We start from the raw sequence: 27,465 nt of genomic DNA, 5'->3' as shown, positions 1-27,465 counted from the left end.
CAACTTCATTTAACCCTCTTGGGTAGGTCAAGTGCCCCCATCGCTATTAGACATAAGTGAAGACAGAACACACGTGTAAGAGAGTGCTCCAGAATTGCTTTTCTTTATTTCACCCACTTTTATTATAGTCCTCAGTCTTGTTTGGAGGTGCTGGAGTTAGTAAGGCAAATTCCTGCCATTCTGTAAGACTGTGGGGTTTGTGTCAAGTGGGGCCACCAGCAGGGAGCCAGAATGTAGTTGTTGTAAGGAATTTGCTCCAAGGTGTGTTGATGGATGAGAAGCCATCAGACAATGCAGTGAAGTCAGGCTGTTTGTCCTCAGTGTGGTCCTTGGACTGGCAGTGGGAACCTAACCTGAGATCCTTGCCTCCCACACTACCCCAGACCCACTAGATGGAAGAATGCACCTAAGATCCCGCTAATGCATGTGAGTCTAACCTTTGGGGGACATTGCCATACACAGAAGGCTTGTGCAGGCAAGCCTGCCAGCTTGCTAACTAGACCATGCCAGAGGACAGTCTCGAAGGATGTGGGTTGGATTCTGCTTTAGAAATGCACGCTGGAGAATTGGATTCTCAGTAAGAATTGAATTCTGAAGATGGCTGTAATAGTCTCATAGAAGAGAAATTCCTATCTGAAGGTACAGAAAACCTTTTCTGTGTGTCCGGGAAGTGACATAAATGGTTAGAATGAGATACTTTACTGGAGGGATGTGTATCACTATAGAGATGAAGGGTGAGCTACTCCCTTTGAAGGGGTTTGGGATGGTAATAGGTAGTGAGAAGGGAGTCAGAATCAACTCCAGTGTTGGTGACTAGCAGTATTGCCTTACCCTAAAGAAACAACTTGAGTCAGAAATAATCCCATTCAGCCATGGTGGCTTGTCCAAACTTCCCAAGGGTTGGGAGAAGAGAATTTTAGAGAGGAAATCTGAGCTTCGTATCAAATTAATCCAATTTAGAAAATGAACTAAGTCTCCTCGGCCCTTCAAAGTTCATTTTGAAGGTGCCATAGTCATCGTGACTCTGTTAACTTGTGTACTGTTTTCTTGTAGTACTTTTAGGTGGCCCTTCGCCCTGATGCTTAGCAGCATGGGGTCTCTCAGTCAGTGCCAGGGAGGGCTTGGAAGTGCAGCTGTGTATATAAGGGTCCCTGCAATGGTTCTGTTTTTCTTCTCTGCCAACGGCTAGGAAATTCAGCTTGCAGTTCCATATCCATATCCATGCCCCTCTGCCACTCAGCCATATGAGTTATTGCCTTGGTGGTTTTACTGGGTTGAATGGCGAGACCTCCCAAAAGATAATGCCTGCAACCCAGAACCTTCAAATGGAACCTCATTTGGAAAAAAATGATCTCACAGATCATCATAATTAAGGAACTTAAATGAGACCATCCTAGATGATCAGGCAGGCTACACAGAAGAGAGACATAGATATAAAGAAGAGAAAGCCGGGAGAAGACAAAGGCAGAGGTGGGGATCCTGCAGCCATAGCCAAGGAAAAGTGGGAATCACCAGGCAGCAAGGAAGGATTCTGCCCATGCTCCACAGTCTTCAGAGAGATCCTGGCCTGGTGAGCACGCCAGCTGGACTTCTGGCCTCCATGTTGTAGAGAATGAGCTAGTGTCAAGGGTGGTAATTTGTTATAGCACCCTTTGGAAGCCAGTTTAATACCCCAAGCTATCCCTGATCTAAAGGCACCTGGGCATCTGTTAAATTCAGATTTACTCCAGGCTATTCCAGCTCAGGGGGACAGCAAGAAACAGTTTTTAATAAGGGTCCCTGGTGGTTCTGGTAGGTCTGCCTGTCCCTCTCAAGCTCCTTCGGGACTGTTCCTTTAATGCAGTTGTTTTCCTTGGACAAAATCCATGACCACATTTGCAGCCCCCACCCCGTGTCAGTGCACTACACAGTTTCCCCCAGCAGCCGAGTCCACTATGGCTGTCTAGATTTAGAGAGGCACCTGCCTTTCCCACCAGCTACTTAGAGCCACGCTTCATTATCCTCCTCAGCACTAGCTCTTTTATCTGGGATCCCTGCCTGTTAATGGCTAGTCAGCCATTCTTTCCTCTATCCTCTAATTTCCAATTAGGAGATTCTCCCACCCAGATAGCTTTCAAGCCTTTCTCTTCTCTCCACTATCTTGTTAGTGCTAAAATCTTTGGGGCTAGAGGAAAAGTCCAAGTCCTCATGGCATTGGCATTCCCGTCTGGGGCCCTGCCATCCTCCCTCCACATCTCCCAGCAGGCCCTGGGAATCAGCCACCCCCTCTGTCTATCCTCCTTCAGCTGTGACATTCCATGTCTTGATTCTGTGTTACTCAGTTCTCTTCCAAGAGTTGATGCTGTTTCCCCTCTTGAGTCCTCCAGGATTTAGCTCCTTCCCCTTTCTCTGAGTTCCCTAAACTAATCTTAAGGCTCCCTCCTCCTCAGCCCTGGACACCTATGAGCACCATATAGGGTTTATGCAAGCCCATCCATTCCAGGAGACAGCTTCTCTAGGAGGTGCCCTGTAAAGAAACCAAGGAGTCCAAAAGGCCAAGAGGAGGAAATAGTTCCATTTCCTTGAATCAATATTGTCTCAGATCCTTGTTAGTAAAACAAACAACTTCGTGATTTTAGGGAATGCATTGAAAATGCATTACTAGCAGGGCGGTGGTGGCGCACGCCTTTAATCCCAGCACTCAGCAGGCAGAGCCAGGCGGATCTCTGTGAGTTTCAGGCCAGCCTGGTATACAGAGCGAGATCCAGGACAGGCACCAAAGCAACACCGAGAAACCTTGTCTCAAAAAACCAAAAAAAGACAAAAGAAAAAAAGAAAGGAAGAGCATTACTAGTAATATGTTTAACACTGGACATTTTCTTGCCAAGGTCTATTTTTATCATAGTTATCATAATGCTCCTGTCATTGTACAGAACAGATTAGACAAAATGCTGTGGTTAGGTAATGAAGGACGACGCAGCAGAATAAAGAAGTGAGCATGTGATCTGTAGCTTGGTGATGACATACAGGTTGGCCAGCAAAACTTTAAAAATGCAGCTAGTGATAATGCAGACTCTGACATAAAATATGCCCAGGAATCAAACATGCTAGTCAAAAGGAGATGGTGGTTTATGTTTACTAGTATTGAGATCACGCACACACAAATACTTTTGAAACACAGAGCCACATGACTCTTGCTGATTACAAGCTATCTGGCGCTAGGACTTCAATCTGACTCTCCGGAGCCTCGGTGTCTCTTTTTTTGGAACGGAAATATCATTTCATAGCCACAAGGACATCATGTGAAGGAAAATGAGTCGGCGTGTATGAAAGTGACTTGTAAATGAGACAGGACTAAACAGCATGAACACGGCTGGGTGTTCTTGCCTTTGTTCTGTGTTTGAGTCTAGAAAGGAGTCGGGATGGGGAGGGAGGTATTCTGCTTGGTAAGCGGGCATGGGAGCCGAAACAATTGCAGGCTGTCTGAATTCCATAGCTAGGCAGGGAACAAGGCTGCTGGGAAAGGGTTTGGGAGAACGGAGGAGAAAGGAAATTAGTCAAGCAGTGATTGAAAGAATGAGTAGACAAAATGATGCTTTTGCACTCAGTCCCCTGTAACGAAAGACCGGCCCTGAGCTGTACGTCACTAGCTCCAGGAAGGGTGAAATCATGCACTCTCCTTCTGAGGCTGTTCCTTGCAGCTCTGTAGCCTTCTAGATCTGAAGTCACTCACATCATGTTCTTAGTTCTTGATTCTGAGTGCAGTAGTGTTCAGAGCTGCTGCTCAGGGTCACATGCTGGCTGTGGACCCTCAGCCTCCTCTTTAAGAAGGAGACTGGGGCTCTATCATTCCTGTTTTGAAAGATGGAGAACTGTGTCCTATGGAGTCCCAGATAAAACAGTACTGCCCTTCAAAGGTGGGTGGGTGCAAGAACATTTCTCCTTAGCTACCTTCAGGCCTTTTAGTCATCACCATCCTAAGCGGAAGCAGGAATCTGTGTAACACACTTGAACAATCAGTGGATTTCTTTTAAGATACAATTAGTGTTCTTCATTATGTCAGCACGTGAAAAGGGAAGGGACCAAAAGAACACATTTAATAGAATAAGAATAAACATGAAATTTTGAGTTTCAATTGCAAAATCCAGTCCTGGATGTTAGGAAATCAGAGCTGGTAAAAAAAAAAAAAAAAAGAAAGAAAGAAAGAAAAGCCCATGTGCTTTCCTCTACAAGTACACACAGAATAAAGCCAGTCAGCTGCACTTGTGTTTGCTGGCCGCGCTGTGTACTTATCTCGCATCTGATCCAGCACTCTGGAAGCAGTGTGGGCTCCCTTTCCCAGGCTGAAGCAGGCTTCGGGAGGTCAGGCAGTTTCCAAGGTCAGAAAGTGCAGTCTCAGCATAGCCCTTTGTGGAGCGTGGTGCAGGAAGGTCTGTGAAGCCACAAGTCTGAGACCTGTCTTGCTCACCACAGGAGACCCTTGGCTTCTCTATAACATTCTCTTCAAAAGAGAATGGCCAAAGGGATTAAGAGATTCAAATAAGGAAAGGGAAGACCCCCAAGGGCTGTGGTGGGACAGGGTCTGCATTTGAGGGTCCCCTGGGTCTCCTGAGCAGGCTCTGGAGTCTGTGGCAAGTGAAGAAGGCATTCAAGTGTGGCTCCTCCTAGGCCTCTGAGTGTCTACATCAAACTGGCGCAGTGCTCTCGCATCCACCCTTGTTTGGAGAAACAGTTTGGGGAATGGACTTGCCAGCTGGGGAGGACAGAGTGTCTCTGGGTGTGTTTAGCACCATCTTGTCACATTACACTGTGAACTGGAAGTGGGCTTTGGTCATCTAGCTGTGACACAACCCAGGACCCAGCCCTGACAGAGCTTCCACCAGGGAGGGAAGGCTTTGGTCAAGAAATTACGTTGATAAAGTTGTCACACAGCAAGTGAGTTAGCAGAGGTAGAGACGAGCCCAGGCACTGCATAGGCAGGGCCCAGCCTCGCCTTCAGAGGAGAAAGGCAATCAACTAAGAAGACAGAGGCTGGTCCAACCAAGCAAGAAGACTTGGAATTACTGCTTAACCCCAGCTCCTGGTGATGATTTTGACCCAGGAACTTGATGGCAGTTTGAAGCATGATCTACCACAAAGTGTAGAAAAGAACTGTGCTAAACCTCAAACTGAGCCCAACTTTAAAATATTTTTAATTAACAAACTGCAAGCTAATGAATCTGTTAGTACTTAAACTACAAGAAAGAAAATATTCTATAAGCTAACTCACAACCAAACTGCTAAGATCTTAGATTCCCAGGTCCCAAGACTACACTCTAAAAATCCCTCCTGCATGAAGACAAAGGAGCAGAGATGGTCTGCAGAGGCTGAAAGTAGATAGTCGAGGTAATTAGACCCAGTGTGGAAGAAGGGAGAAGACCGCTTCCATTGAAATGTGTGTAGAAACCCCAAAGAGGTAATATTTGGTCTTGTGAGTGATTATTCCTGAATTCATAGCCAAATTTAAGTGAGCCTCTGACTTAAGAGGGAAAGCGCATGATATGGGGATGGACTCATCATATAAGCACTTGCCTTATTTGGCCTCCTTCCTAACAGCTAGTAAGTAGTTACCTTCAAAGGGTTCTGTTACTGTGTGGGGGTGGTGCATGCACTTGGGAGGCAGAGGCAGATGGGTCTCTGTGAGTTCAAGGCCAGCCTGGTCTACAGAGCAAGTTCAAGGATAGCCAGGAGAAACCCTGTTTAGAAAAACAAAGAAAGGAAGGAAGGAAGAGGGTGTTGGTAAACTGTTAATTGCCTTTTTGCATCAGCCTAGAAGAAACATTTATAGCACCAGTGTTCTATTTGGCCACCTAAGAAACGGTGATACAAAGATCTAAGAAACTCACTTAAGTCCTGACAGAACCAGGACCACCTAACACCAAGGTCAGACTCCCGCAGTGCCAGCCTGCCTCATCCTAAACTCTCCTTAGGTGGAAGCCTGTCTTGGGAGTGGACTACTTTTAGGCATTGAGTGTCTCTGTTCTCCTCGATCAGTGGCTGTCATCCACCTGTTCCTTCTGTCCCCTGTCTTGATAACCCCTGTGGTAGATACAGTAGGCAGTAGGTGGTCGGCCTTGAAGCAGAAGCAGATGAAAAATAAAAACTAAAGTGATATTCAACTGCCATATGTTGCTTTCATGTTTATATAGTTTAAGAAAATGAATTAATATGGAAAGTAATGATTTCCCTTAAAGGTTCTTGCCAGGGTCACCTGTGGAAAATGTGGTACCTTTAAACATAAAAGAGAAATGGCCCCTTTCTGGTGGGTACAGGTGCAGATGAGGTACATACTTGACCAAGCAGTAGTGTGTATATTATAAACTGGACCCCTGGGGCCCATGGTAGTCCCAACTGAGACCAGGCTAGTTTGCCAAACATGCAGTGGAGAGAAGACTGATATCCTACAAACCTCCAGGACGTCAGTCCCCATACACATCACTCTCTACAACCCACGTGAAAAATAGAAGTTTTCTCTTTTTTGAGATGCATTTATTTTATGTGTATGCATGTTTTGCCTGCATGCAATCATGTGTACCACATGTATGCCTGATGCCCACATCAGTCGGAAGAGAATGGTGGATTGCCCAGAACTCAGTTATAGATGGTTGTGAGCTGCTATGTGGGTGCTGGGAATAAAACTGGGTCCCCTGCAAAAGAAACAAGTGCTCTTAACTGCTGAACTATCTGTCCAGCCCCCAAATCTAAGTTCTTTATTATGTCTTCATGTTCCTGGATTTCAAATAAAAATCGCAGTTTTTGAGTCAGTCTGTGATTTGAATCCCAGCTCTGCCACTCACTAAATGATTTTTGCCAAGCTCCTCAGCCTCTCCGACTCTGAGTTTTATCATTTGTAAACTAAGGTTGCCACTGGGACCAGCAAGCTGGCACAGCAGTTAAACAAATCTCATACCCAAGTTTAACCCCCAATAAAAGCCGGATGCAGTGGTGCACATCTATAACCTTAGTGAGATGGGAGGTGGGGACGGGTGAATCACCCAGAAGCCAAAGGGGCAGCTGGCCTAGAATAGCAGCAGCAGCAGAAAACTGTAAGGGGGCAGCAGGGGAAACCAACTCCCAAATGTTGTCATCTGACCTCCACATCCACATCCACGTGTATACAAGTAGTTAAAAAAAAAAAAAAAAAACCTGTAATGAGGCTTCCTGGGATAATGTATGTAATGTGTACACTGGTGCTGGACACAACTATTATGCTTGTTCGGTGTTGCGCACACTGTATGGGTGTCATATTTGCCTGATTTTTTTCCTGCCAGTGGACAAGTTTTCAGTGGGGATTTTGATGCATTTGTAAGTAATGTGAATGCTATTCTACAGTAATACTCAGAAAAAATGCCGAGCGAGGCTCCACTATCAGCATGCAGGTAACATAGGCATTTATTTAATGTCCTGAAGGATGGGTATAGCAAAGCACACAGTAGGACAGAAGAAGCATGGCAGCCTAGGGCCTATCTCCAAAAGCCCCAACACAACATCAGTGATACTGATGATTCTTCCTGACGTCCCCACTACTGCATTGCACCTTGTGCAGAGCACCACTGAGGTAAACATGTACTGCCATGCATTTTTCCATCTTGCTTTTGGTTGCCTCGTGGGAAGACAGCTCATGTGTGTAAGTCACATACTGGTCACTGGAATGCACAGGCACCCACAGTTCCATAACCCAGAAGTAGGTCACAGGCCCAGCACCAGCTCCAGAAGAGCTGCTCCTCAGTAGAGAAGGCAGAGACTGTGGGTCAGAGGAATTTCAAAGTGGTTACAGGGGGTGGGACGCTGGGTGTGAGTGCCAGAGGGAGGGTGCCCCGTGGAAAGTTAGTCCTTTACATGTATCTAATGTCAATGACACGTGTGTGCTGCCAACTTTACATTTTTGGTGTTAAATTCTTAAAGCTTTTGAGACAGAGTCTTACTTTGTGGCTCTGGCTGACCTGGAGCTCACAGAGATCTGCCTGCCTCTGCCTCCTGAGTGCTGGGATTAAAGGTGTGTGCCACCACACCTAGCCTGGAAATTGATTTTTAAATTTGTTGTCGATTCATTGTAGGTATCTGAGACAACGGCCCAGTTGTTGGGCTGTAAACAAAATGCCACCATAGACTCTAAAGGACTGATCTTTCCTTCCTTGAAGAGAAAGCAGTGGTAGTGTCAGCTTGGGATGGAAATGGCCTCAAAGGCTCATGTTAAAGCCACAGTTGCCAGCTGACAGGCTTTCGGGAAGCAGTTGGATCCTAAGGGCTCTGACCTCAGCACCTGAATCCACAGATAGACTCATGATCTGATGGCATTGCCAGGAGGAGGTGGGGACAAGGATATTGGGCAAGCTGGAAGAAGTAGGTAGGTCAGCATGCTCTGTCTTGTTTCCAGCAGCTCTCTCGCGCTCAGTCTGCTCCCTGGCTGCCATGCAGTGAGCAGCCTTTCTCTCATCCATGCTCTTCCTCCATGATGTGTGCCTCACTAAACAAGGGTAGAAACGAACCCCTGAGCCAAAATAAGTCTTTCCATCTTTAAGTCATTTTCTTAGGTTTGTGTCCTAGAAACTAAAAACTAACACAGTAACATTTTCATCACTGTAAACTTACGTGTTTTTTACTTGTGTGGGTAGAATATCTTTATGGATTATAGATAGCCCTGGCTTGTCATATGCAGCTCAGCTTGCATAATGTTAACCTGACCGGCAGATCCCCAGAAATGCTCTTTTGTGGGGGTGGCTTTGTTTTTCCTTTTTCCAAGTCTCAACAGCCTTCTTGACTTTCAGGCACTTTGGTGTTTTCCCCCAAGTAGGAGATAGCAGAAGTGCCCATGCCACCCCAGTGCTCTCCCCTGAAAGCCAGGAGTAGAACCAGGCACATTTGCTTAGTGCCAGTGCCATGGTAAAGGAAACACTCGTGGCAATTGGAGAGCTAACCAATCCGGGAAACTGGTGAACAATCTCAGCCCTCATAGAATCTTTACTCTGTAGTAAGGCATACACTTACCAAGTAGCTGTTAACTAGTCAGAAGTACTAAAGCAATTGGGGGGGGGGGCGCCTGCATGCCAAGAATATGCAGCAGATGAGTGACTTGTGGGAGGAAGGAAGGAGGTGTTGGATGGAGACCACGGGAGCTTGCTCTCTGGGCTGGAAGGTACTCCAGCCTCCAGAAGCAACATGTGAAAAGGGGTGGGTAGAGTGGTAGAAAAGAGTTTGGATTGTAAGGGCTTAATAAGCCTTTGTAGAGACACTAGCATCCAGATATAAGACTTAGCTCCTCACTGGCCAGGAGAGCGTCCCTCTCTCATGCAGCTTCCACTAGAAGCTGGCCTCCCCCACAGGATCTCTCTCTTTCCAGCATTCTTCTGAGGTTTCCCTCAGCTGATCTCATGCTGCACCCTGACCTGAACTTTCTAGTCCCTCCACATCACTGGTCTGTAATGAAAGGGTCAATCTACACTCTGTTCTTAGGTCAGGAGATGAACTCAAGCTCACCATCCTGATGCCTGCCTTCAGATCAACAAATCCTGGCTGTGCAGACATTTTCCAGGCTGTGGAGCAAACACTGAGTACATGGCAGGCTACACCTGGAAATGCCTATGGTACAGCTGCTGTATATATTTGGACTGCTGACAGGGTTCCAGGCCCAGACCCATCATCAAGGCCTACTGTCTAGCAATGTCCAGATTGTCCTGAAGACTGCCACTAGGGTAACTCTTGGTGCCCATCCTCTTTTGCCCCACTTGACTCCCCTCCAGCATATTCTTCAGTAGCTTTCAGAGATCTTTGGACCCATGACTCTCGATGGCTGTTATGACAGTCCTTCTGCTTAGAGCCTTAAGCCGCAAACCTCAGCAATGGTCTTGGAACAAGTATCTTCTTGCAAACTGAGCACCATCCTCCATCAGAAACCACATGTCCTGGTATACATGAGTAACTGCTATGGGCTTGATTTCCCCTTCTTTCCTATGGGCATGATAATGACATCAGCTTCTATCTCTTGAACCTTGCCCCTGTTCATTCATTGAAAACTATCAGTGTATAGTAATCCTTTCATTTATCTGGTAGAATCCTAGGTTCGTCGAAGGCATTAAATGAGTTAATATGCAGAGTGCTTCACAACCTGAAATGTAGTAAGTAAAATGATGTTATTCAAAGTGGATTTGGGGACTGGAGAGATAGCTCGGTGGTTAAGAGCACTTACTGCTCCTGCAGAGAAGCCAGGTTTGGGTCCCAGAACACACATCAGGTGGTACTCAAAAGGCCAGTAACTTCAGTTCCCGGAGATCTAAGCCCTCTGCTGGACCCCACAGGTACTGCATGCATGTCATACACATATTTATGTAGGTACATACACATATACATATAAATAAAAGTAAGTAAATCATTTTTTTTAACTATTCAGGAATTTCACATATTGAACCCCAATCACCCTTACTTCCCAGTCCTCCCAAGTCCACTGCCTGCCCCCCATTCTTGTGGCCTTCCCTCCAAGAAAAGATTGAAAAAAAAAGAAGTCCAATTTGTGTTGTCAATTTATATAGTTACTGGAGCATGGTCAAAATCTTAGAAAATAAAGTGGATTTGGAGAATTTAGAAGGTGAAAATTGGGCTGGAGAGATGGCTCAGAGGTTAAGAGCACTGGTTGCTCTTCCAGAGGTCCTGAGTTCAACTCCTAGCAACCACATGATGGCTCACAGCCATCTGTAATGAGGTCTGGTGCCCTTTTCTGGCCTGCAGGGATACAAAGAGGCAGAATGTTGTATAAATAAACCTTTTTTTAAAGATGAAAATTGTAATCAGCAATAACTTTATTTAATATTGATTTACAAACATATATCTACTCTGGTACAAATTGTTGAGCTTTTTAGTGAGTATCTAGCAAGGGCCTTCTCTGTGTCAGACCCTATTATAGGTGCATAAGACACATCAGTGAAGAGGTAAAAGCTTGCTTCACTCTGGGGCTTAAATTCTAGTGAGCAGGTGGATGGTAAATGTAAGTAAGTGGTGTGCAGTGCCGGAAGGTGCCATGTGCTGTGGGGGTCAGAGAGCAGTGAGCCTAGATGGAGACCAGCATGCAGGAGGTGGGCAGTCTGCATTTTCCTTTGGCTTGTTTTTAAGACAAGATCTCCTGTGTAGCCCAGGATGGCCTCAAACTCCCAATCTCCCTCCTTTGGCCTCTCTAGTGTTGAAATTACAGGCCTTGCGCCACCATATCAGGCCTCATGGGTTGGATTTTCAATCAGGTTGAGCCATCTCTGCTTCAAATGTTTTTCCTCACCCAACAAAACCTGAGTAGTGGCTTCCATGTGTCAGGAGCAGCAGCAGTGGGAAGGCTTGTTCCTCTCGGAGCTTCCTTCCTAGGAAGAAGCATGAAGAGTAAGCAGCAGTTCCCCTTCATCTAGACCTTGGCTTTCCACCGTTCCAGTCTTCCAAGGTCAAGTCCAGTCTGAGCATAGTTAATGGAAAATCCCAGAAGTAACTTAGAAGTATGAAGCAACTTTCATAATTAAAATTATAAAACAAAATATATTATTTATATTAGTATTAAATTTATTTATATTTATATTAAATAAATATACTATCATATATTTAATTGTTAAATTTTAATTATTGTTAATGTCAAATGGTGCCTAATTTATAAATTAAACTATCGTAAGACGTATGTCTAGAGAAAAGTGTATTTGTGTATGGTAGGGATGGCACTCACTGGGCCCTGCAGATAACTAGGGACTAGTATATGTGTGATAATTACAGGTTGAGATGAGCAGTATAGAGGCAGGAAGGTGACAGGAGGTGTCATTTTGTCACTGGGACAAAATGTCTAAAGGAGGAAGATGTACAAGGAAGGCATGGAGACTTAATGACAACCCAGGATGGCCAGAGCATGGGGAAGTGGGGTCTTGCCACCAGCAGCCCTCTTCCTTCAGTGAGGTACTGCCTCCTAAAAGGCCTACAGCCTCCCAAACAGCACTGCCAACTGGGGACCAAGCATCACAGTGCGTGGACCTGTGGGCGACATTTCATGTCCCAGTCATAGCAGAGGGAAACTAAAAATGGGATCATATAGAAGAGATGGCCGTGACTTCCGAGCCTGGCCTGAAGTATGAGAGGAAGCCATCCCCAGGCAGGGCCTGAACAAGGGTGCTGTGAAGGTTCCAGGGCCAGAAGAAACCTGGCAGGTGGGAGAAGCAAAGGGAGCCTGTGTGGAGCAGGGATGAACTAGCGAGTCAGGGAGAAGGGGGCACCCCCTGGATAACACGGTGCCCGCAGGCTGCAGAGAAGCCTGGATTTTATCCCAAGATGGGGGAAGGCCTCCGAAGGCTGTTAGCGTGAATCAGCCAGATCTCTCTGTATTTATGCTCTATATAAGGGTTAGGTGCATGAGCACTTCTTCCACGGTCATTAGGTAGTCATCTACCACTACTCTGTGCTAAGTGATGCATTTGCTGGGTTATCTGTGACACATTCACTGAACCTCCCTACTGTGTGCTGTGATGCACTAGTTGGTGTGTGTGTGTGTGTGTGTGTGTGTGTGTGTGTGTGTGTGTGTGTGTGTGATTTCATTCCCTCTGCCCAGTCCTATTTCCAGGAAGAACCGGCATGAACGATGATTCCACTGTCTTGGGTTGAGCCCCCAGCACCGAGCGCAAAGACCTGGGGAAGGTCGGGAATGGCGGCAGTAGGTTCAGATTGACGAGCACCAAAGCAGCAGCTGCTGTGCTCTGTCCATTTTAGGATAACCTGTGCTTGCCACTCGTTAAATGTGCGTTCTTGTTCAGAAGCCAGAATGTGCAACAGTTCTTCCCTCTGCCCGCCCTCAGGGACAGCAGTCAAGTGAGAAAGGAAGGGCCAGCCTCCACTCATTCAGCCAGCCCTTAAAGTTCACAGGAAAACAGTATTTGCCCTTTGAAAACCAACTACCTTAATAGACAGCTCATTCTTGCAGTGAGACATTTCAGAGAACAGGAACTTGTCCTAAGGAAGAATATTCAGATTGTAGATGCTTTCAACATTTGGGGCTATTCAGTGCTGGTGGAATCTGCTGAAACCAGGACACAGAACTCCAAGGGCTTAGGAGACAGCCTCTGAGCCTGTTTGCCAGGTTTCTCAAGCCAGCAGGTGCCTGGGCAAGCTTGATCCTGAGATGAACCCATAGTGGGCAGGCCATCCTAAACACTGCTCCATTTCAGCAAGAAAAAAGAATGCACGAACCTGTTCCCCTTTCATCTTTGCAAACAAGCAACCCCAAATGTTTAGGTGGGCCTATTGCATCATCCATGAATCTGACACTATCCATTCTCACAGTCAGTGCATGCAACTACAGGTCTGGAGACCCGCTGTTTATCTACTCACCATAGTGGGCGAGGTTGCCCCAGCCAGCCACCCCTGTGTGGGGTACATTTAGTAGCTCAGGACGTCACTCTGAGTTTCAGGTCAGAAAAGGAACTTCCCTTGTCACGCCGAGTTACCTTGAATTGGATAGCTTTCAGTGTATTGCAGCCTGGCACACACAGCTTGTCCGTGCCCCTGCTGGAACCCATTTTGAAGACAAAATCAAAAGGATGTTCCTCTTCCTAGACTCAGTTCTGCCCTATAAAGGGCTTCTGTTTTGTAATCTGTTTTCGAGATCTGGTGCTTGTGTTTCTAACACCCCATCACGTGTGGTCTGACGTAGACCTCACCATGACTATGAGCAAATGCACTGCGAGGATGTGTGTGGGATGGCGGAGCCAGCTCCCTGCAGCAAACCGTCCTTTGTTAGAAAATTTCCATGGGGCCTTGCAACCCCACAGTGGATTCTGCTTCCATAGGCCTGCGCTAGCTGGATATGGAATGTGAGTTTGACTTTTGCAGGATTCCAGGTCAGTATCCTCATACAGAGCATTCTTTTTTTAGTTAGGGTTGATTTCTAAGTTTCTTTTTATAGAACACAACTTGCAGTAGAGAGGGGAGAAAGCTGTTTGTCGGTTCAACTCTATTATTTTATTTATGTTAGGAACCAAGTTGTCAGAGTGCTGGCAGCCAGGCTCGGCCCTCTTTGATCGGAGGATTTAGAAAACCGGAGTCCAGACTGGCTCTGGAGAGCAGCCTTCCCTGGGAAGGGCCGCTTCTTCCTCCTCTGTCATGTCTTAGAGATTTACCGATAAAACATTACAGACTTCAGGAGTTGGGGAGATGGCTCATAGGATAAAATGTTTATTTTGCAAGCTTGAGGGCCTGAGTTTGGATCCCCAATACTTAATGTTGCATGAACCCGTAACTATAGTGCTGGGGGATAGACAAAAAATAGCTGGAGTTCTAGCCTGATTGGTAACCTTCATATTCAGTGAGTAACCCTGTCTCTAAAAAGCAAGGTGGAGAGTAATAGAGGAGGGCACCTGGCAGTCCCTGGCCTCCTCATATGCACAGATAGGCACCGTATACATGCATATGTGCATGTACACACACATACACACGCACACCAAACACCAGATTTTAATGGCGAGTCCTATAAAGAGGTATGTGGTAATTATAATTCTAAGTGTTTTTCCCTCTGTATATTTTGATAGAATTGTCTTAACTGTTTATAGGGAAAGAGGCTTTAATTAATTAAACTGGAGATACTGGGAAGTAATGGTTGCATCATTGCCAAGAATTATTTTCTTGTTTTCAAATTCAGCCAGGGAATAAAGGCCTAAAAACAGCATCCTGGATAGGATGATGTGGGGCCCGATTTTTAAATAAATAAGTGGATAGAATCATTATTTGAACAGAAGATTGTTGTGACCAAAATAGTTCTTGAAACCTGGAAAACAAGATGTAAGCAGTAGTAAACTGTACAGACAGAACAAGATGGCAACTGTACTAGTCAAAGAACGGCTTCCACTGAGACTGGTCAGGGGCAGCCCCGTGGTGCCCACCCGCTTAGCCATACTCAAATCCAAAGAGAATTTGGAAACACCTCTTCACTTACCTCAGGGTGGGAACCAATGTGCGTCTGTGGGCATGGCTCCACCTCTCACCCCTCAGTTTCCTGTCTCCCAGGAATTTCCACTTTGTGTCTTATTTTCAGTCACTTTATGTTGAATTCTTTTAGGCATACATATGATTTTATTGAGTAAAATAAAATTAATTTCCTAGAGACAGAAATTATTTCCAAGTATTATGAATGTTGCCTTACAGATTAGCACAGTAATTTCAAAGTTTTGTCTTAGGATGTACTCATACTCATTTTATTTATGCATGCATATGAGTGTTTTGCCTACGTGTATGTTTGTCTGTATACCACTTGCATGCCTGGTGCTCACAGAGGCCAGAAGAAGGTGTCAGATTCCCCTAGACCTGGAGTTATAGATGGTTGTGAGCTGCCATGAAGCGAGGTCCTATGGAAAAGCAAGTGCTCTTAACCACTGAGCCATCTCTTCAGCCCCTGGACTTATCATTGAAGGCCGAAGAGGTTTTGTTCACCTGCGGTCTGTCACTATTTACCATATTCAAAAATTAAAATGAGTATTTAAATACTCATGCAAAATGACTTTGGTCAACCTAATTAAACAATAAAGTAGCATTTCATTTAAAATGATGATTGCGTGAAATAAATAAACCAGTAAGAAGAGTATTATATTTTGTCAAATATCTTCAATTTTGGCTTAGTAGAAAGACAACTTGATTTTTCACATCTGTTCTTATATCCAGTTATAATGCAGCATATTCATTAGTTGAGGTATATAAAGAAATTTAACTTTGCACAAACAAGTAGTTGGAAAAAAAGAGTTTCTCTGAATAGCCTTTCTAGTTAACTATGGACAGTCTTTGATAGTACACCAAAATTTGACATGATGTTCCGTAAACGTTAGTGGCAACAAGGACTTTGAACCTTGCATACTCTGTTACTTGTAAGTCTACTAGTCTCTTTTGCACTTTTAGCACATGCATTATTTTTAATGCATTGGTCATTAGAAAATACTGGTCCCTTGAGCTAGGTCAGTCTTCCAGATTTGCTAAACAATATCCAGAATACACACTCATTCACAACACTCTCAGCCTCGTGAGAAGAATCACTCCGTATTGTGAAATGTGGCTTCCAAAACTGATATTTCACATGAAAACAACATCTAATTATTGATAGCAGAATACCTATGCCCATGAAATGACAGGGAATCTTAGTCTGTTTTCAAAACTCTAATAGCTGCAGTCTGTCTATCAGTGATTCTCTCAAAACGGTATTCCAGGACAAAAGGTTAGTCTGGTTAAACCCACAACTCAAAGAACTACCCAGTTGCTTTTCTTGGAGGTAGTTATGCTTCAATATGCACTTTTGAGTATTTTACATGTATCACTTTATTTTATCACACAGAATACACACACACACACACACACACACACACACACACACACACACACACACACCTCAAGGTTAAAAGTTAATCAAATGATTCATTTTTCACTCCTTCCATTGATTACCTGTGCATGGTGTCTGTGAGGGCCGGCACCTGTTATTGCCACCTGTTCTATACTTTTCAATATACTGAAAAACACAAATAATATCTCTATGTCACTACAAGTGGAGTTTTGACCTCACAAATCGAGAAAATGTCTTAGAAAACCTAGAGGCCCTTGAAACATGCTTAAAAACTGCCAAGCTAAAGGATACAGGAATAAAATTGGCAAGAACTAATTTTTATTTTCCTCTTTCTTTTGCTCTGGCTAAATAGAGTTGAGCTCACTTTGGCCTGATTTTTAAGGCTTTAACTCAGGAAGTTCTGTTTGCACATATGTAAATATAGACATTTGCTTAAATTGCTCTCTGCTCATCATCAACATAGGCAGTTTGCATGTGCTGTACAGGTATAGAGAGGACAAAGATGGGCAACATTGTTCCTGCACTGTGGGGGCTCATCAAGAAAGATGCATGTGAACAAATATATTCCCAGCTCCGATGTGGGCATGAACACACAACCAGAAATCCTACAAGAGGGAGGCTGCCCAGGTGAGGTATTACTTGAGATGGGTATGCCTACAGTCTGCCAAGTAGGAGAGCTCCAGGCTGGAGAAGCAGACCTCGAAGAGAAATCATGAAGCCCACAGGAAGTAGGTCTTCCAACGCTATGAGAAAAGTGGTCCATGAAAAGGAAGGTGTGCTGACTGGACCTCTGGATGTGGGAATGGGAGCCTGGGATGGAGAAGGGATTGCTGCCCCCAGCTGTTAGAATATTTACCATGAGCTGAGATTTATTTTCTTTTTTATGAAGTAGGTAATTCTGGAGCTGTGGCTGTAGCTCAGTCAGTAGAGTGTGCTCCACAAACATGAAGACCCAAGTTTGCTACCCATTACCCTCTGAGATGGCTCAGAGGTTAAGAGCACTGACTGTTCTCCCAGAGGTCCTGAGTTCAATTCCCAGCAACCACATGATGGCTCACAATCATCCTTAATGAAATCTGGTGTCCTCTTCCAGCCTGCAGGGATGCAGGCCGAACACTGCATTCATAATAAATAAATAATACTAAAAAAAAAAAAGAAAAAAGAAAGTTGGACATATTTGCAATCCCAGCAGTGAGGATACAGAGTCCCATAATATCCCTGGGACTTGCCTAGCCTAAAACAATGATCCCTAAGTCTCAGTGAGATACCTTGTCTCAAAAATCAAGGTGGATGACTCCTTAGGAACAACATCTGAGATTGACCTTTGACCTCCACATGGTCATGCACACACATAGCATGTACACCCACCAGTATATCCATCTGCACACACACATTAACACACAAGGTAGTTAAATTTGAAAACAAGTATAGCAGGATAATTTTATTAGTCATATTTACTTATTTGTTATATCTACCTTTTTGGCTTTCTCTGTGTAGCCTTGGCTGTTCTGGATCTCACTCTGTAGACCAGGCTGGCCTCAAACTCACATAGATCTACCTGCCTCTGCCTTCCAAGTGCTGGGATTAAGGTGTGCACCACCACTGCCCAGCTTATCTAGAACATTTTTATTAGCCTTTTAAAATATTTTTTTATTTTGTATGTATGAATGCTTTGCCTGCATGTATGCCTGTGTACCACATGTGTGTCTGGTGCCCACAGAAGCCAGAAGGCATCAGATTCCCCAGAACTGGAGTTTCAGAAAAGTGTGAGCCACCATGTGGGTGCTGGGAATTGAACATGGGCTCTCTGGAAAAGCAGCCAGTGCTCTTAACTGCTGAACCAGCCCCCCTTTTTAGCCTTTTCATTGTTTCTCTGTTTTTTTCTCAGTTGCACTTCCAAGAATAGTGAACTTGTTGCATGAAACTTTTTTAAGAAAACAGTTTTAAAAATTACGTGTAAATTAACCCTCATCTTTCTGAATTACACTTTTTGTTCCAAAATCTGTTGTGAGCCTTCCATCTGCAAAGGCTCCTCTGAATTCTGGTTTAAGTTTCTCTCTGTGAAGAAACGTGGAGGGTTTGTTGTGAGGGCGTACAGCTCCAATGTCAGAGAACACTGATGTTGGCGAGAACGGCCTCCTCCCCTTCAGTGTACGTCCCCATTTGTTCATCTACTTCCTGTTTCTTTTGCTACTGCTGTGACAGAGCCATGTTAGGGCTGGTGAGATGGCTCATCGGACAAAGGTTCTTGCCCTACAAGCCTAGTGACCAGAGTTCAGTCTCTGCAGCCTGAGTAATGCCAGAAGAGAGCGGAACCCACAAAGTGGTCCTTTGACCACCACATGTATACCACGACACATGTACCACCCTCTACGTCACACACACAGAATAATATGTGTTTGGTTTTTTTTAATTAATAAAATTCAACTTAAGGGAGTTAACCCGGCTTGTAGTTGAAGGAGCCTCTCCATCGTGGAGGAGATAGAAAGGCCTGGGTCCTCAAAGCAGCTGTTACATTGCATCCACGAAGCTACACTTCAGATGTATTTCTCCACTTACACAGTCCACGCTCCCAACCAAAGAGTGGTGCCACCCACAATGGGCAGGCCTCCCACTCTCAGTGCAATTGAGATAAGCTCCCACAGGCATGTCCAGAGGCTGGCCTCCCAGGTGACTGTGAATTCCGTCAAGTTGATAGTCATCACACTTCTTGTTCTTAGTGCTCTAACTAACCACGGTTACTAAGAAAAGCTGCTTGGCCATGAATGCTCAGGCAGCAGTATGTGTATGCAGGGGACATGGCTACATGGCTACCAGTCCTTGCCAAGCTGCCAACAACTGCAGTAGTGCCCAATCCTTCCTGCTTTTCAAGGAGAGACATGTCATTTTCCGTGTGTGTGTGTGTGTGTGTGTGTGTGTGTGTGTGTGTGTGTGTGCGCGCGCGCGCGCGCGCATGTGCACGTGCAGAGAAGTTAAACAGGATAGGATTATGAACCTGTGGAGAAAGGAGGTCAATCCTATAGGATGTATTTCTGCTGTCCATTTTTACTGGTAGAAACAATCACCCACACACAATTCTAGAAAGATTAAGTTAGAGACAAAGCAAAGCAAAGTAGAACTAATGTTAAATAAAGAAACCGAAACAATGGTCACACCAGAAACCCCAGCTAGGAGTGGCTGCATGAGTGACCGAAGGCCTACGCTTCCTTGTTTCGTGAACTAAAGCTGGTGAGCGCATATGTAGTTTCTTTGTCAAAACTGAAGGATTCATAGGAAGGTGCCCTTTTCCCTGGGACCAAAAGTGATACAAGAACTTATCAAATGATGCTTGTGTAAAGGAGCTAAATAGCATAATGGGGGCCAGCTTATAACAGACCCTTTACAAAAAAGTTAAGAGGAGTTTTTGGGTGGACAGCCGGTCCCACTAAATAGATGTCATGAGCTAAATGCGATATATACTCCAGGACTGGCAAGACATTGCCAGTGGCAGCTAGAGAAATATTGCCAAGTTGTATGCTTTCTGGAGGCTGTACATACTGATGTCATAGGGAGGGACCTAGAGGTTGCATGGTTAGTGTGTCTTGGAGAGCAGAGCAGGGTATTGTTTCACATTTAGATGCAAGGAGGAATTGCCAAGAGTGAGAACTGTGAGTTACTGTCGGCGTTTTTTTTAAAGTGGAAGGTACTGGAACAGAACAGATTATATCATGTGAAGTCAGGGTATTTATCTCATGTGTATCTTAGGTCACTGTGTGCTGTAGATTTGTTACTGTGGACAAGTGTAAAAGCTACTGCCATGGCCACTAGGGTGTCGGTAGGCTCTGGTCATCCCAGGTTCACAGTACAACATACAGAGAATGACAAGATTAGTCAACCACGATCACCCACACAGTGGTGTAAGACTGTGTGGTCTGTCTTAATTGTCAGCTTGATTGGGTTGAGAAGGATGTAGGAGATTTGTAAAGCATGGCCCAGGATGTATCAGAAAGGATAAGAGGGGAAGACCCACCTGAATGTGGGCAGCACCAGGCTGGGGACTTGACTAGAGTAAAAGGGGGTCAGCTAACCAGGGTTCCTTCGTCTCCTCCCTCTGCCCTTCCTCCTCCCTCCTTCCCCCCACCACATGTGAGCTGCCCTGTTTGGTCACACTCTTCCGAGATCAACTAAAACCTCTGAACCGCTGTTTCTGGGACTTCTTCACAGCACCAGCAAGTCTAACCTAAAGAGAATGGGTTATGCATGCTGCATGCACTGCATCCTTAGACCATCCGGGAGCCATCATGCCTTTCGTTCATTCTACTGTAGGAAGCTGTGGTAAGACCCATTAGCAGAGACCTAGAAACACACTTTCCTGCTTTAGGGTCTTGTCATCTCTGTTTGTCTTCATTTTAAAACCTCTAGTCTAGTCTGATTATAATGAAGGGGAATCAAAGTGGTCTAGTTCTCAGCAGGCCACGTGTGGAGAGGAGCTAGGTGTCCCTGGTGGTCAGACTCAGTCTGCCCCTCAGAGAGAAGCTCATCCGAGGAATGAGTTAGATATGGCTCCTTCCATTCTTGCTATTTCTTTGAGCAGATACCTCATATAAACGTGCCACTCACTTATGGGAAATTTAAAAATAAATTATATTATTTTTGCTTTATGAATTATGTTTGGATCAGATTGTTAAGGTTATCTTTGAAAACATATAAAAGAGGCTGGGGGTATGGCTCAATGGTAAAGCCACTGACCAGCATGTAGAGGCCAGGGATTCAGTCCTCAACAACATATACACACCATACCACCCACACTCCCATATCCCTACACTTCTGCACCCCATCAAGTGTAGGTAGGTGGGTTGTTACATGCATGCCCTTACTACCAATACTTAGGAAGCAGAGGCAGGCCTATCTCTGTGAATTCAGTTCCAACATGGCCTACATATCTAGTCAGCAGGACTTGGGATGTGATTCACCTAGCATGTGTGTGTGATAGCCTGGCTTTAATCCCCAGATCCTTTGTGGGAGAGGGGATTTCAAAGAAGGCAGAGGCAGGTGGATCTCTGAGTTGAAGGCCAGCTTTGTCTAGATAACAATAGGACCATGTCTTAAAGGGAAAGTCAGATGAACAGAGGATGCTTCTAAAAGACCAGGACAATACTCAGCTCTAGAGTCTCAGAGAAGCAGCCAAGTGGGGAGAACCTTTCTGCTTGGGTGTACAGAAACTTGCCCTCCCCATATTTGGACACACACACATAGCCAAGACTTCGCAGCAGGCAGGGGAAGCAGTCCTGGGAGGATTTCCAACTACAACTGCTGGCAGTGGCATGAGGAACAGTCTGGGGCGAGAAGGTAGGTCTTCTGATGAGGGGCAGGATGAGAGCAAAGTCCGAGTTTTCACGTGGAAAGGCAGTTTTTCCCAGCAGTAGCAAACAGCCGAGAAATGAACAAGTCACTGATGGAAGGCCCCTGACAGTTTGTTTCTTGTTTCAGATGACAGTCATGTCCCTCTCCAGGGACCTCAAGGACGACTTTCACAGTGACACGGTGCTCTCCATCTTAAATGAGCAGCGCATCCGGGGCATTTTATGTGATGTCACCATCATTGTGGAAGACACCAAGTTTAAAGCCCACAGCAATGTCTTGGCTGCCTCAAGCCTTTATTTCAAAAATATATTTTGGAGCCATACAATCTGTATTTCCAGCCATGTCCTGGAGCTGGATGACCTGAAAGCTGAAGTCTTTACAGAAATACTTAATTATATCTACAGCTCCACTGTTGTGGTCAAGAGACAGGAAACTGTCACTGATCTTGCAGCTGCAGGGAAAAAGCTGGGAATATCATTCTTGGAAGACCTTAGTGACCGCAACTTCTCAAATTCCCCAGGTCCCTATGTAGTCTGCATTACTGAGAAGGGCGTGGTTAAAGAAGAAAAAAATGAAAAAAGGCACGAAGAACCAGCTGTTACCAATGGGCCAAGGATCACAAATGCATTTTCCATCATTGAAACAGAAAATAGTAATAACATGTTTTCTCCACTGGACTTGAGGGCAAGCTTCAAAAAGGTGTCTGATTCCATGAGAACACCCAGCCTCTGCCAGGAGAGGACCAGCGTCTGCCACGAGGCAGAGCCTGTCCGCACGCTTGCTGAACATTCATATGCTGTTTCTTCCATCACTGAGGCTTATAGGAGTCAGCCGATACGTGAACATGACAGCAGTTTATCTGGTAAAACAGGAAAGGAAAATGATGAAGCTCTTGCCACAAAAGCAAAGCCATGCCGAAAGCCAAAGACCCCAACCCAGGATTCTGACTCAACTACAGAAAATGCACCACTGCTTCCAGTAACCAACCCAGAAGTTAATGAAGAGAGAAGTGCACAGCCAGCTCCAATTCTGCCACACTCAAAACCTCCCAGCAATGAAGGAGATGTCCATTGTCCCAGGAAAGAGGAAAAGCAACCCTCGGATGTTCCCGGTCCAACAGCAGCAGAAGTCCCGCCCCTTGTTTATAATTGCAGTTGCTGTTCCAAATCCTTTGACAGCAGCACACTGCTCAGTGCGCACATGCAGCTCCACAAGCCAACCCAGGAGCCTTTGGTATGCAAGTACTGCAATAAGCATTTCAGCACCCTCAACAGGTTGGATCGGCATGAACAGATCTGCATGAGGTCTAGCCACATGCCCATCCCAGGAGAAAACCAGCCATTTTTAGAAAACTATCCCACTATTGGGCAAAATGGAAGCTCATTCACAAGTCCAGAATCCTTAGTACCAGAAAATAGGATTGGTGAACTCTCCAGCACTGGGAGTGCCTTGCCAGACACGGACCACGTGCTGAAATTTGTGAACGGGCAGATGCTCTACAGTTGCACTGTGTGCAAACGTAGCTATGTGACTTTATCCAGCCTCCGAAGGCATGCAAATGTTCACTCATGGAGAAGAACGTACCCTTGCCATTACTGCAACAAGGTCTTTGCACTGGCCGAGTACAGGACACGGCATGAAATCTGGCATACTGGAGAGAGGCGGTACCAGTGCATATTTTGTCTCGAAACTTTTATGACCTACTACATACTAAAAAACCATCAGAAGTCTTTTCATGCCATAGACCACAGACTCTCCATCAACAAAAAAACTGCAAATGGAGGCTTGAAGCCTCCTGTCTATCCATACAAACTTTACAGGCTCTTGCCTATGAGATGCAAGAGGGCACCTTATAAGAGCTTCCGGAATTCTTCCTACGCAAGTTCTCGAGAAAACAGTCAAAGGAGTGAGTCTGCGCCAGATACATTTGTTGTTCTAAATCTGCAAAGCTCTGAAATGCCCACACTGAACTTCCAAGATGGCAGAAACACCTTGACCAGCAGCCCCGCCATCCCAGTGGAAACACCTTCACATGAGGGCACACCCACTCCTGCCAAAGTGAAAAATGCTGAAGGCTTCAAGTGGAAAAAGGAGGCAATGAAAACTGATCTTGTCAAGAACTTTGATTCAACTGAGGTGTCAGTTTCTTCCACTGGAAACTCTGTGAGCGCCGGCCTCCAGGCAGAGCCCACCCACGTTTCATCTGTGGGGAAAGGCAGTGAGCACTCGGCCTCTGTGATCAGCTACAGTGGCTCGGCGCCCTCTGTGATTGTGCACGGCAGCCAGTTTTCATCGGTAATCAAGCACAGCAATACGGCTGCTGCCCTGAGCAGCAGCCATGAAGCCCCGTCACAACCAGTCACCAGTCCGTCCCTGAAGGAGGACAGCAGGCCTGAGGCAGATAAAGCCAGCAAACTTGCAAGCCGACCCAAGAGTGTTAGGGAGAAAAAGAAAGCTATTCCTTGTAACAAGGGAGAAATAACAGAGGAGGCAAAATACATTGCTGATCATGGAGGGTCTTTGGGCAAAACCACTGATGTCGTCGAAGGAACCAGTAAAATCGAAACTTACATTGCAAAACCTGCTCTGCCGGGTACCTCCACAAACAGCAACGTTGCACCCCTTTGTCAAATAACAGTGAAAATTGGGAATGAGGCCATTGTGAAAAGGCATATCCTTGGGTCAAAGCTGTTTTACCGAAGAGGGAGAAGACCCAAGTATCAAATGCAGGAGGAGACGTTGCCTCAGGAGAGTGACCCAGAAACCCAAGGGGACAGCCTTGGGCTTTGCCAGACTGAATGTGTAGAGATGAGTGAAGCGTTCGATGAGGCCAGTGACCAGGATTCCACTGATAAGCCGTGGCGCCCTTACTACAACTACAAGCCCAAGAAGAAGTCCAAGCAGTTGAGAAAAATGAGAGCAGTCAAGTGGAGGAGGGAGCATAGGAGCAGAAGCCCCGGCAGGAGGCGCAGGAGCAGAAGCCCCGGCAGGAGGCGCAGGTACCCAGCTGAACTGGATCGCGCAGAGGCGAAGCCACCTCCGGATAAGGCTTTGGAAGAGGAAGAAAATAAAGAGATGCCCAAGCTACAGTGTGAGCTCTGTGATGGCGACAAAGCAGCAGGGGCGGAAGCGGAAGGCAAGCCCCACCACCATCTCACGTTGAAGCCTTACACCTGCGAGCTCTGTGCAAAGCAGTTCCAGAGCCCCTCCACTCTCAAGATGCACATGAGATGCCATACTGGAGAGAAGCCATACCAGTGCAAGACCTGTGGGCGGCGCTTCTCCGTGCAAGGAAACTTACAGAAACACGAGCGCATCCACCTGGGCGTGAAGGAGTTCATCTGTCAGTATTGTAACAAGGCGTTCACGCTGAACGAGACCCTCAAAATCCACGAGAGAATCCACACTGGGGAAAAACGTTACCACTGTCAGTTCTGCTTTCAGGGCTTTTTGTATCTTTCCACAAAAAGGAATCATGAGCGGAGGCATGTTCGGGAGCATGATGGGAAAGGCTTTGCTTGTTTCCAATGCCCCAAAATATGCAAAACAGCTGCTGCCCTCAGAATGCATCAGAAGAAACATTTATTCAAGATCTTAAATAAGCAGGAAAAAATAGGTGACATGTGCCATGAAAACTCAGATCTCTTGGAGAGTCAACTTGGCACTGATTCGGAAGACAGTGACCACAAGGATGATACACAAACCTTTGCTGAAAATGTTGAGTGACAAGTTAGAAAAGTCTTCAAAAAGTTGTTTGTGAGATTTTGTTTTTAGGGGTTTTTTTGTTGTTGGTTAGTTTTGTTCACTTAATAGTCACAAAGGCGGGGGGGGGGGGGGGAGTTAATTCTCATGTGTGTATAAACTCAAAAAAAAAAAAAAAAAGGATCCTAGCACCTACTTTGGGTTTATCATTTACTTCACACAGAGTGCATAAAAAAACAAAATACCTGAATTCTCTAAGGACACAAGTATTTGTGAAGGCTAATGAAGTTCTGAGCTGTGGTATTTTGAACAGTGAAAAAAAGCAGCTGAATTTTAGCCTAATTTAAAACTTTCTCGTGAGCGCTAATGAGGACTGCTGAACTATTGTTAGTCACTGGAGAAAACAAGGGTCAGAATCATGAAAATGGCATCTCTGAGATGAGTGTGTTAAAAGCTAACTGAGCTATGACAGTATTTATTCCCATCCAGTTTCTGCACTATTAATCTTTGTTTAAATTAATGGGTATTTACAAAACACTTAACAATATAACTGAAAACATGTAATGGGTAGTCTAAAGTAGGACATTCATACATCATCTAGAACTACTTTTCAACATAAACATAAACCTTGTAAAATACATATATGAATCACTATAACTTCTAACTGTCTGTGTCCCTTGTAGAGAACCATAATGAGCAATAGACCTGCAAACAATGAGAACGGGTGTCGAAATCAGTAGCGCATTTGGAATCTGACTTATGAGCATGTGTGTGCTTCTCAATGGAATGCTGTGCTATTCTCTTAAAGTATGGCTGAGCTGTTATTGGAACTGGTCTACTCAAGTCACACAAAACATAAGTCATGCCTTATCTATGGGGAAAGCCTTCCCACAATTACCTGAGATTACCTATGCCGTATAATCCTTTACAGTGGCCACACCTCAGAGAATGAAGAATGGTCAAATTCTTCTGAACTCTTTGCAGTCTTCCAGTCATCCCAAGGCCAAGGATGTTGGGGGCTATTCCACACAGACTTAAGAGGTCATAATCTTGACGTCTCCCATTCTGCTGAAGGAGTATGCAAGAGGTTGAGTACAAGACATACCTCTGTGCTGATGAAGTTTCAGGCACTTGGAAACAGCAGAAAGTCTAGTGCCTCAATTGTACACCTTCTTGGAGATGATGCAGCCCACAGGTACACACTAGCTAAAAGGACAACAGAAGCCCCTCCCCCACTGGTGACAGGGGCACAGGGGAAGAGATGACCTTCCTTGCCTCATACAGCAGCATTGTTTTTGAGGGCTGGGGAGATAGGAGGTGCAGAGGCAGGGTTCTGCCCCTTACTAACAGGACTCAGAAGCATCCACAAAGCCAGATGCTGTCCTCATGTTTGCAGATATCTAGTTCCCTAAAGTCTCACTTACGTCTCTAAATCGTTTTTTATATTGATGCAAACTGTTGACAGACATTGCCCTCGAAAGTCAATTTGCCCTTCAGGATGTTCTTTCATGTGGACTAGTATCTTGGTAAGCTGGAACTCATGATTCTTACTGTTAAAACTGCCAGAAGGGGAGGGAGGGAGAGAGGGAGAGAGGGGAGAGCACATTCCTACTTTCCTTCAGTCACCAGAGTGAGCAGAATTCAGAACAGTTCAAGAGTGGCCAGCAGCCACTCCTGTTCACTGGATTTGGTAGATGGAAATGCTGGAAGGTTGTCATTATGAAGAAGTAGCTCAAAGGACTCCAATTTCTTCCAACAAATGTTGTGGTGTGTCCATGAAGAAGATTTAGTGTGGTTTGGGGTAGGCAAGAAAACACTTAAACACCCAGGTAAAAGGACATGATTTAAGGTGACCTTTTATACTGTAGTTGTTAAGCAACTGCAATATTGTATCTGCACTTATCATTGTTCATCTACTTTCACCTACACACAGTATTATATACTAGAGGAAAGTGGGAAAATGCAAACAAATTCAGCTTTATTTTACCCATTGTATATATGTACACCCACATCATTCACTTGTCTTTTGTTAAGGAGGTAGTCACAAAGGGCTTATGAAAATCACTTTTGAATTA

The 27,465-nt window shown here is 45.2% G+C and overlaps 1 protein-coding gene and 1 long non-coding RNA gene across 2 annotated transcripts in view; one reads left to right on the top strand and one right to left on the bottom strand.

The window, feature by feature from the left end:
• Zbtb38 (zinc finger and BTB domain containing 38) overlaps positions 1-25,523 on the top strand; it is a 68,069-nt gene extending 42,546 nt beyond the window's left edge. The window contains exon 6 of the mRNA XM_036192663.1: positions 21,815-25,523. Coding sequence (XP_036048556.1) covers positions 21,815-25,414 — 3,600 coding nt within the window. The 3' untranslated portion in view covers positions 25,415-25,523. The remainder of the gene's footprint in view (positions 1-21,814) is intronic.
• On the bottom strand, positions 10,794-13,644 carry LOC118587062. Its single transcript, XR_004945427.1, has 2 exons — positions 13,357-13,644; positions 10,794-11,360 (listed from the first exon to the last, which is right to left on the bottom strand). It is a non-coding gene; the product is annotated as an uncharacterized LOC118587062 (long non-coding RNA).
• Positions 25,524-27,465: the final 1,942 nt, after the last annotated feature.

This window comes from Onychomys torridus, chromosome 7, assembly GCF_903995425.1.
Source record: "Onychomys torridus chromosome 7, mOncTor1.1, whole genome shotgun sequence".
NCBI lineage: Eukaryota > Metazoa > Chordata > Mammalia > Rodentia > Cricetidae > Onychomys > Onychomys torridus.
This window is presented reverse-complemented; position numbering and strand designations above follow the sequence as displayed.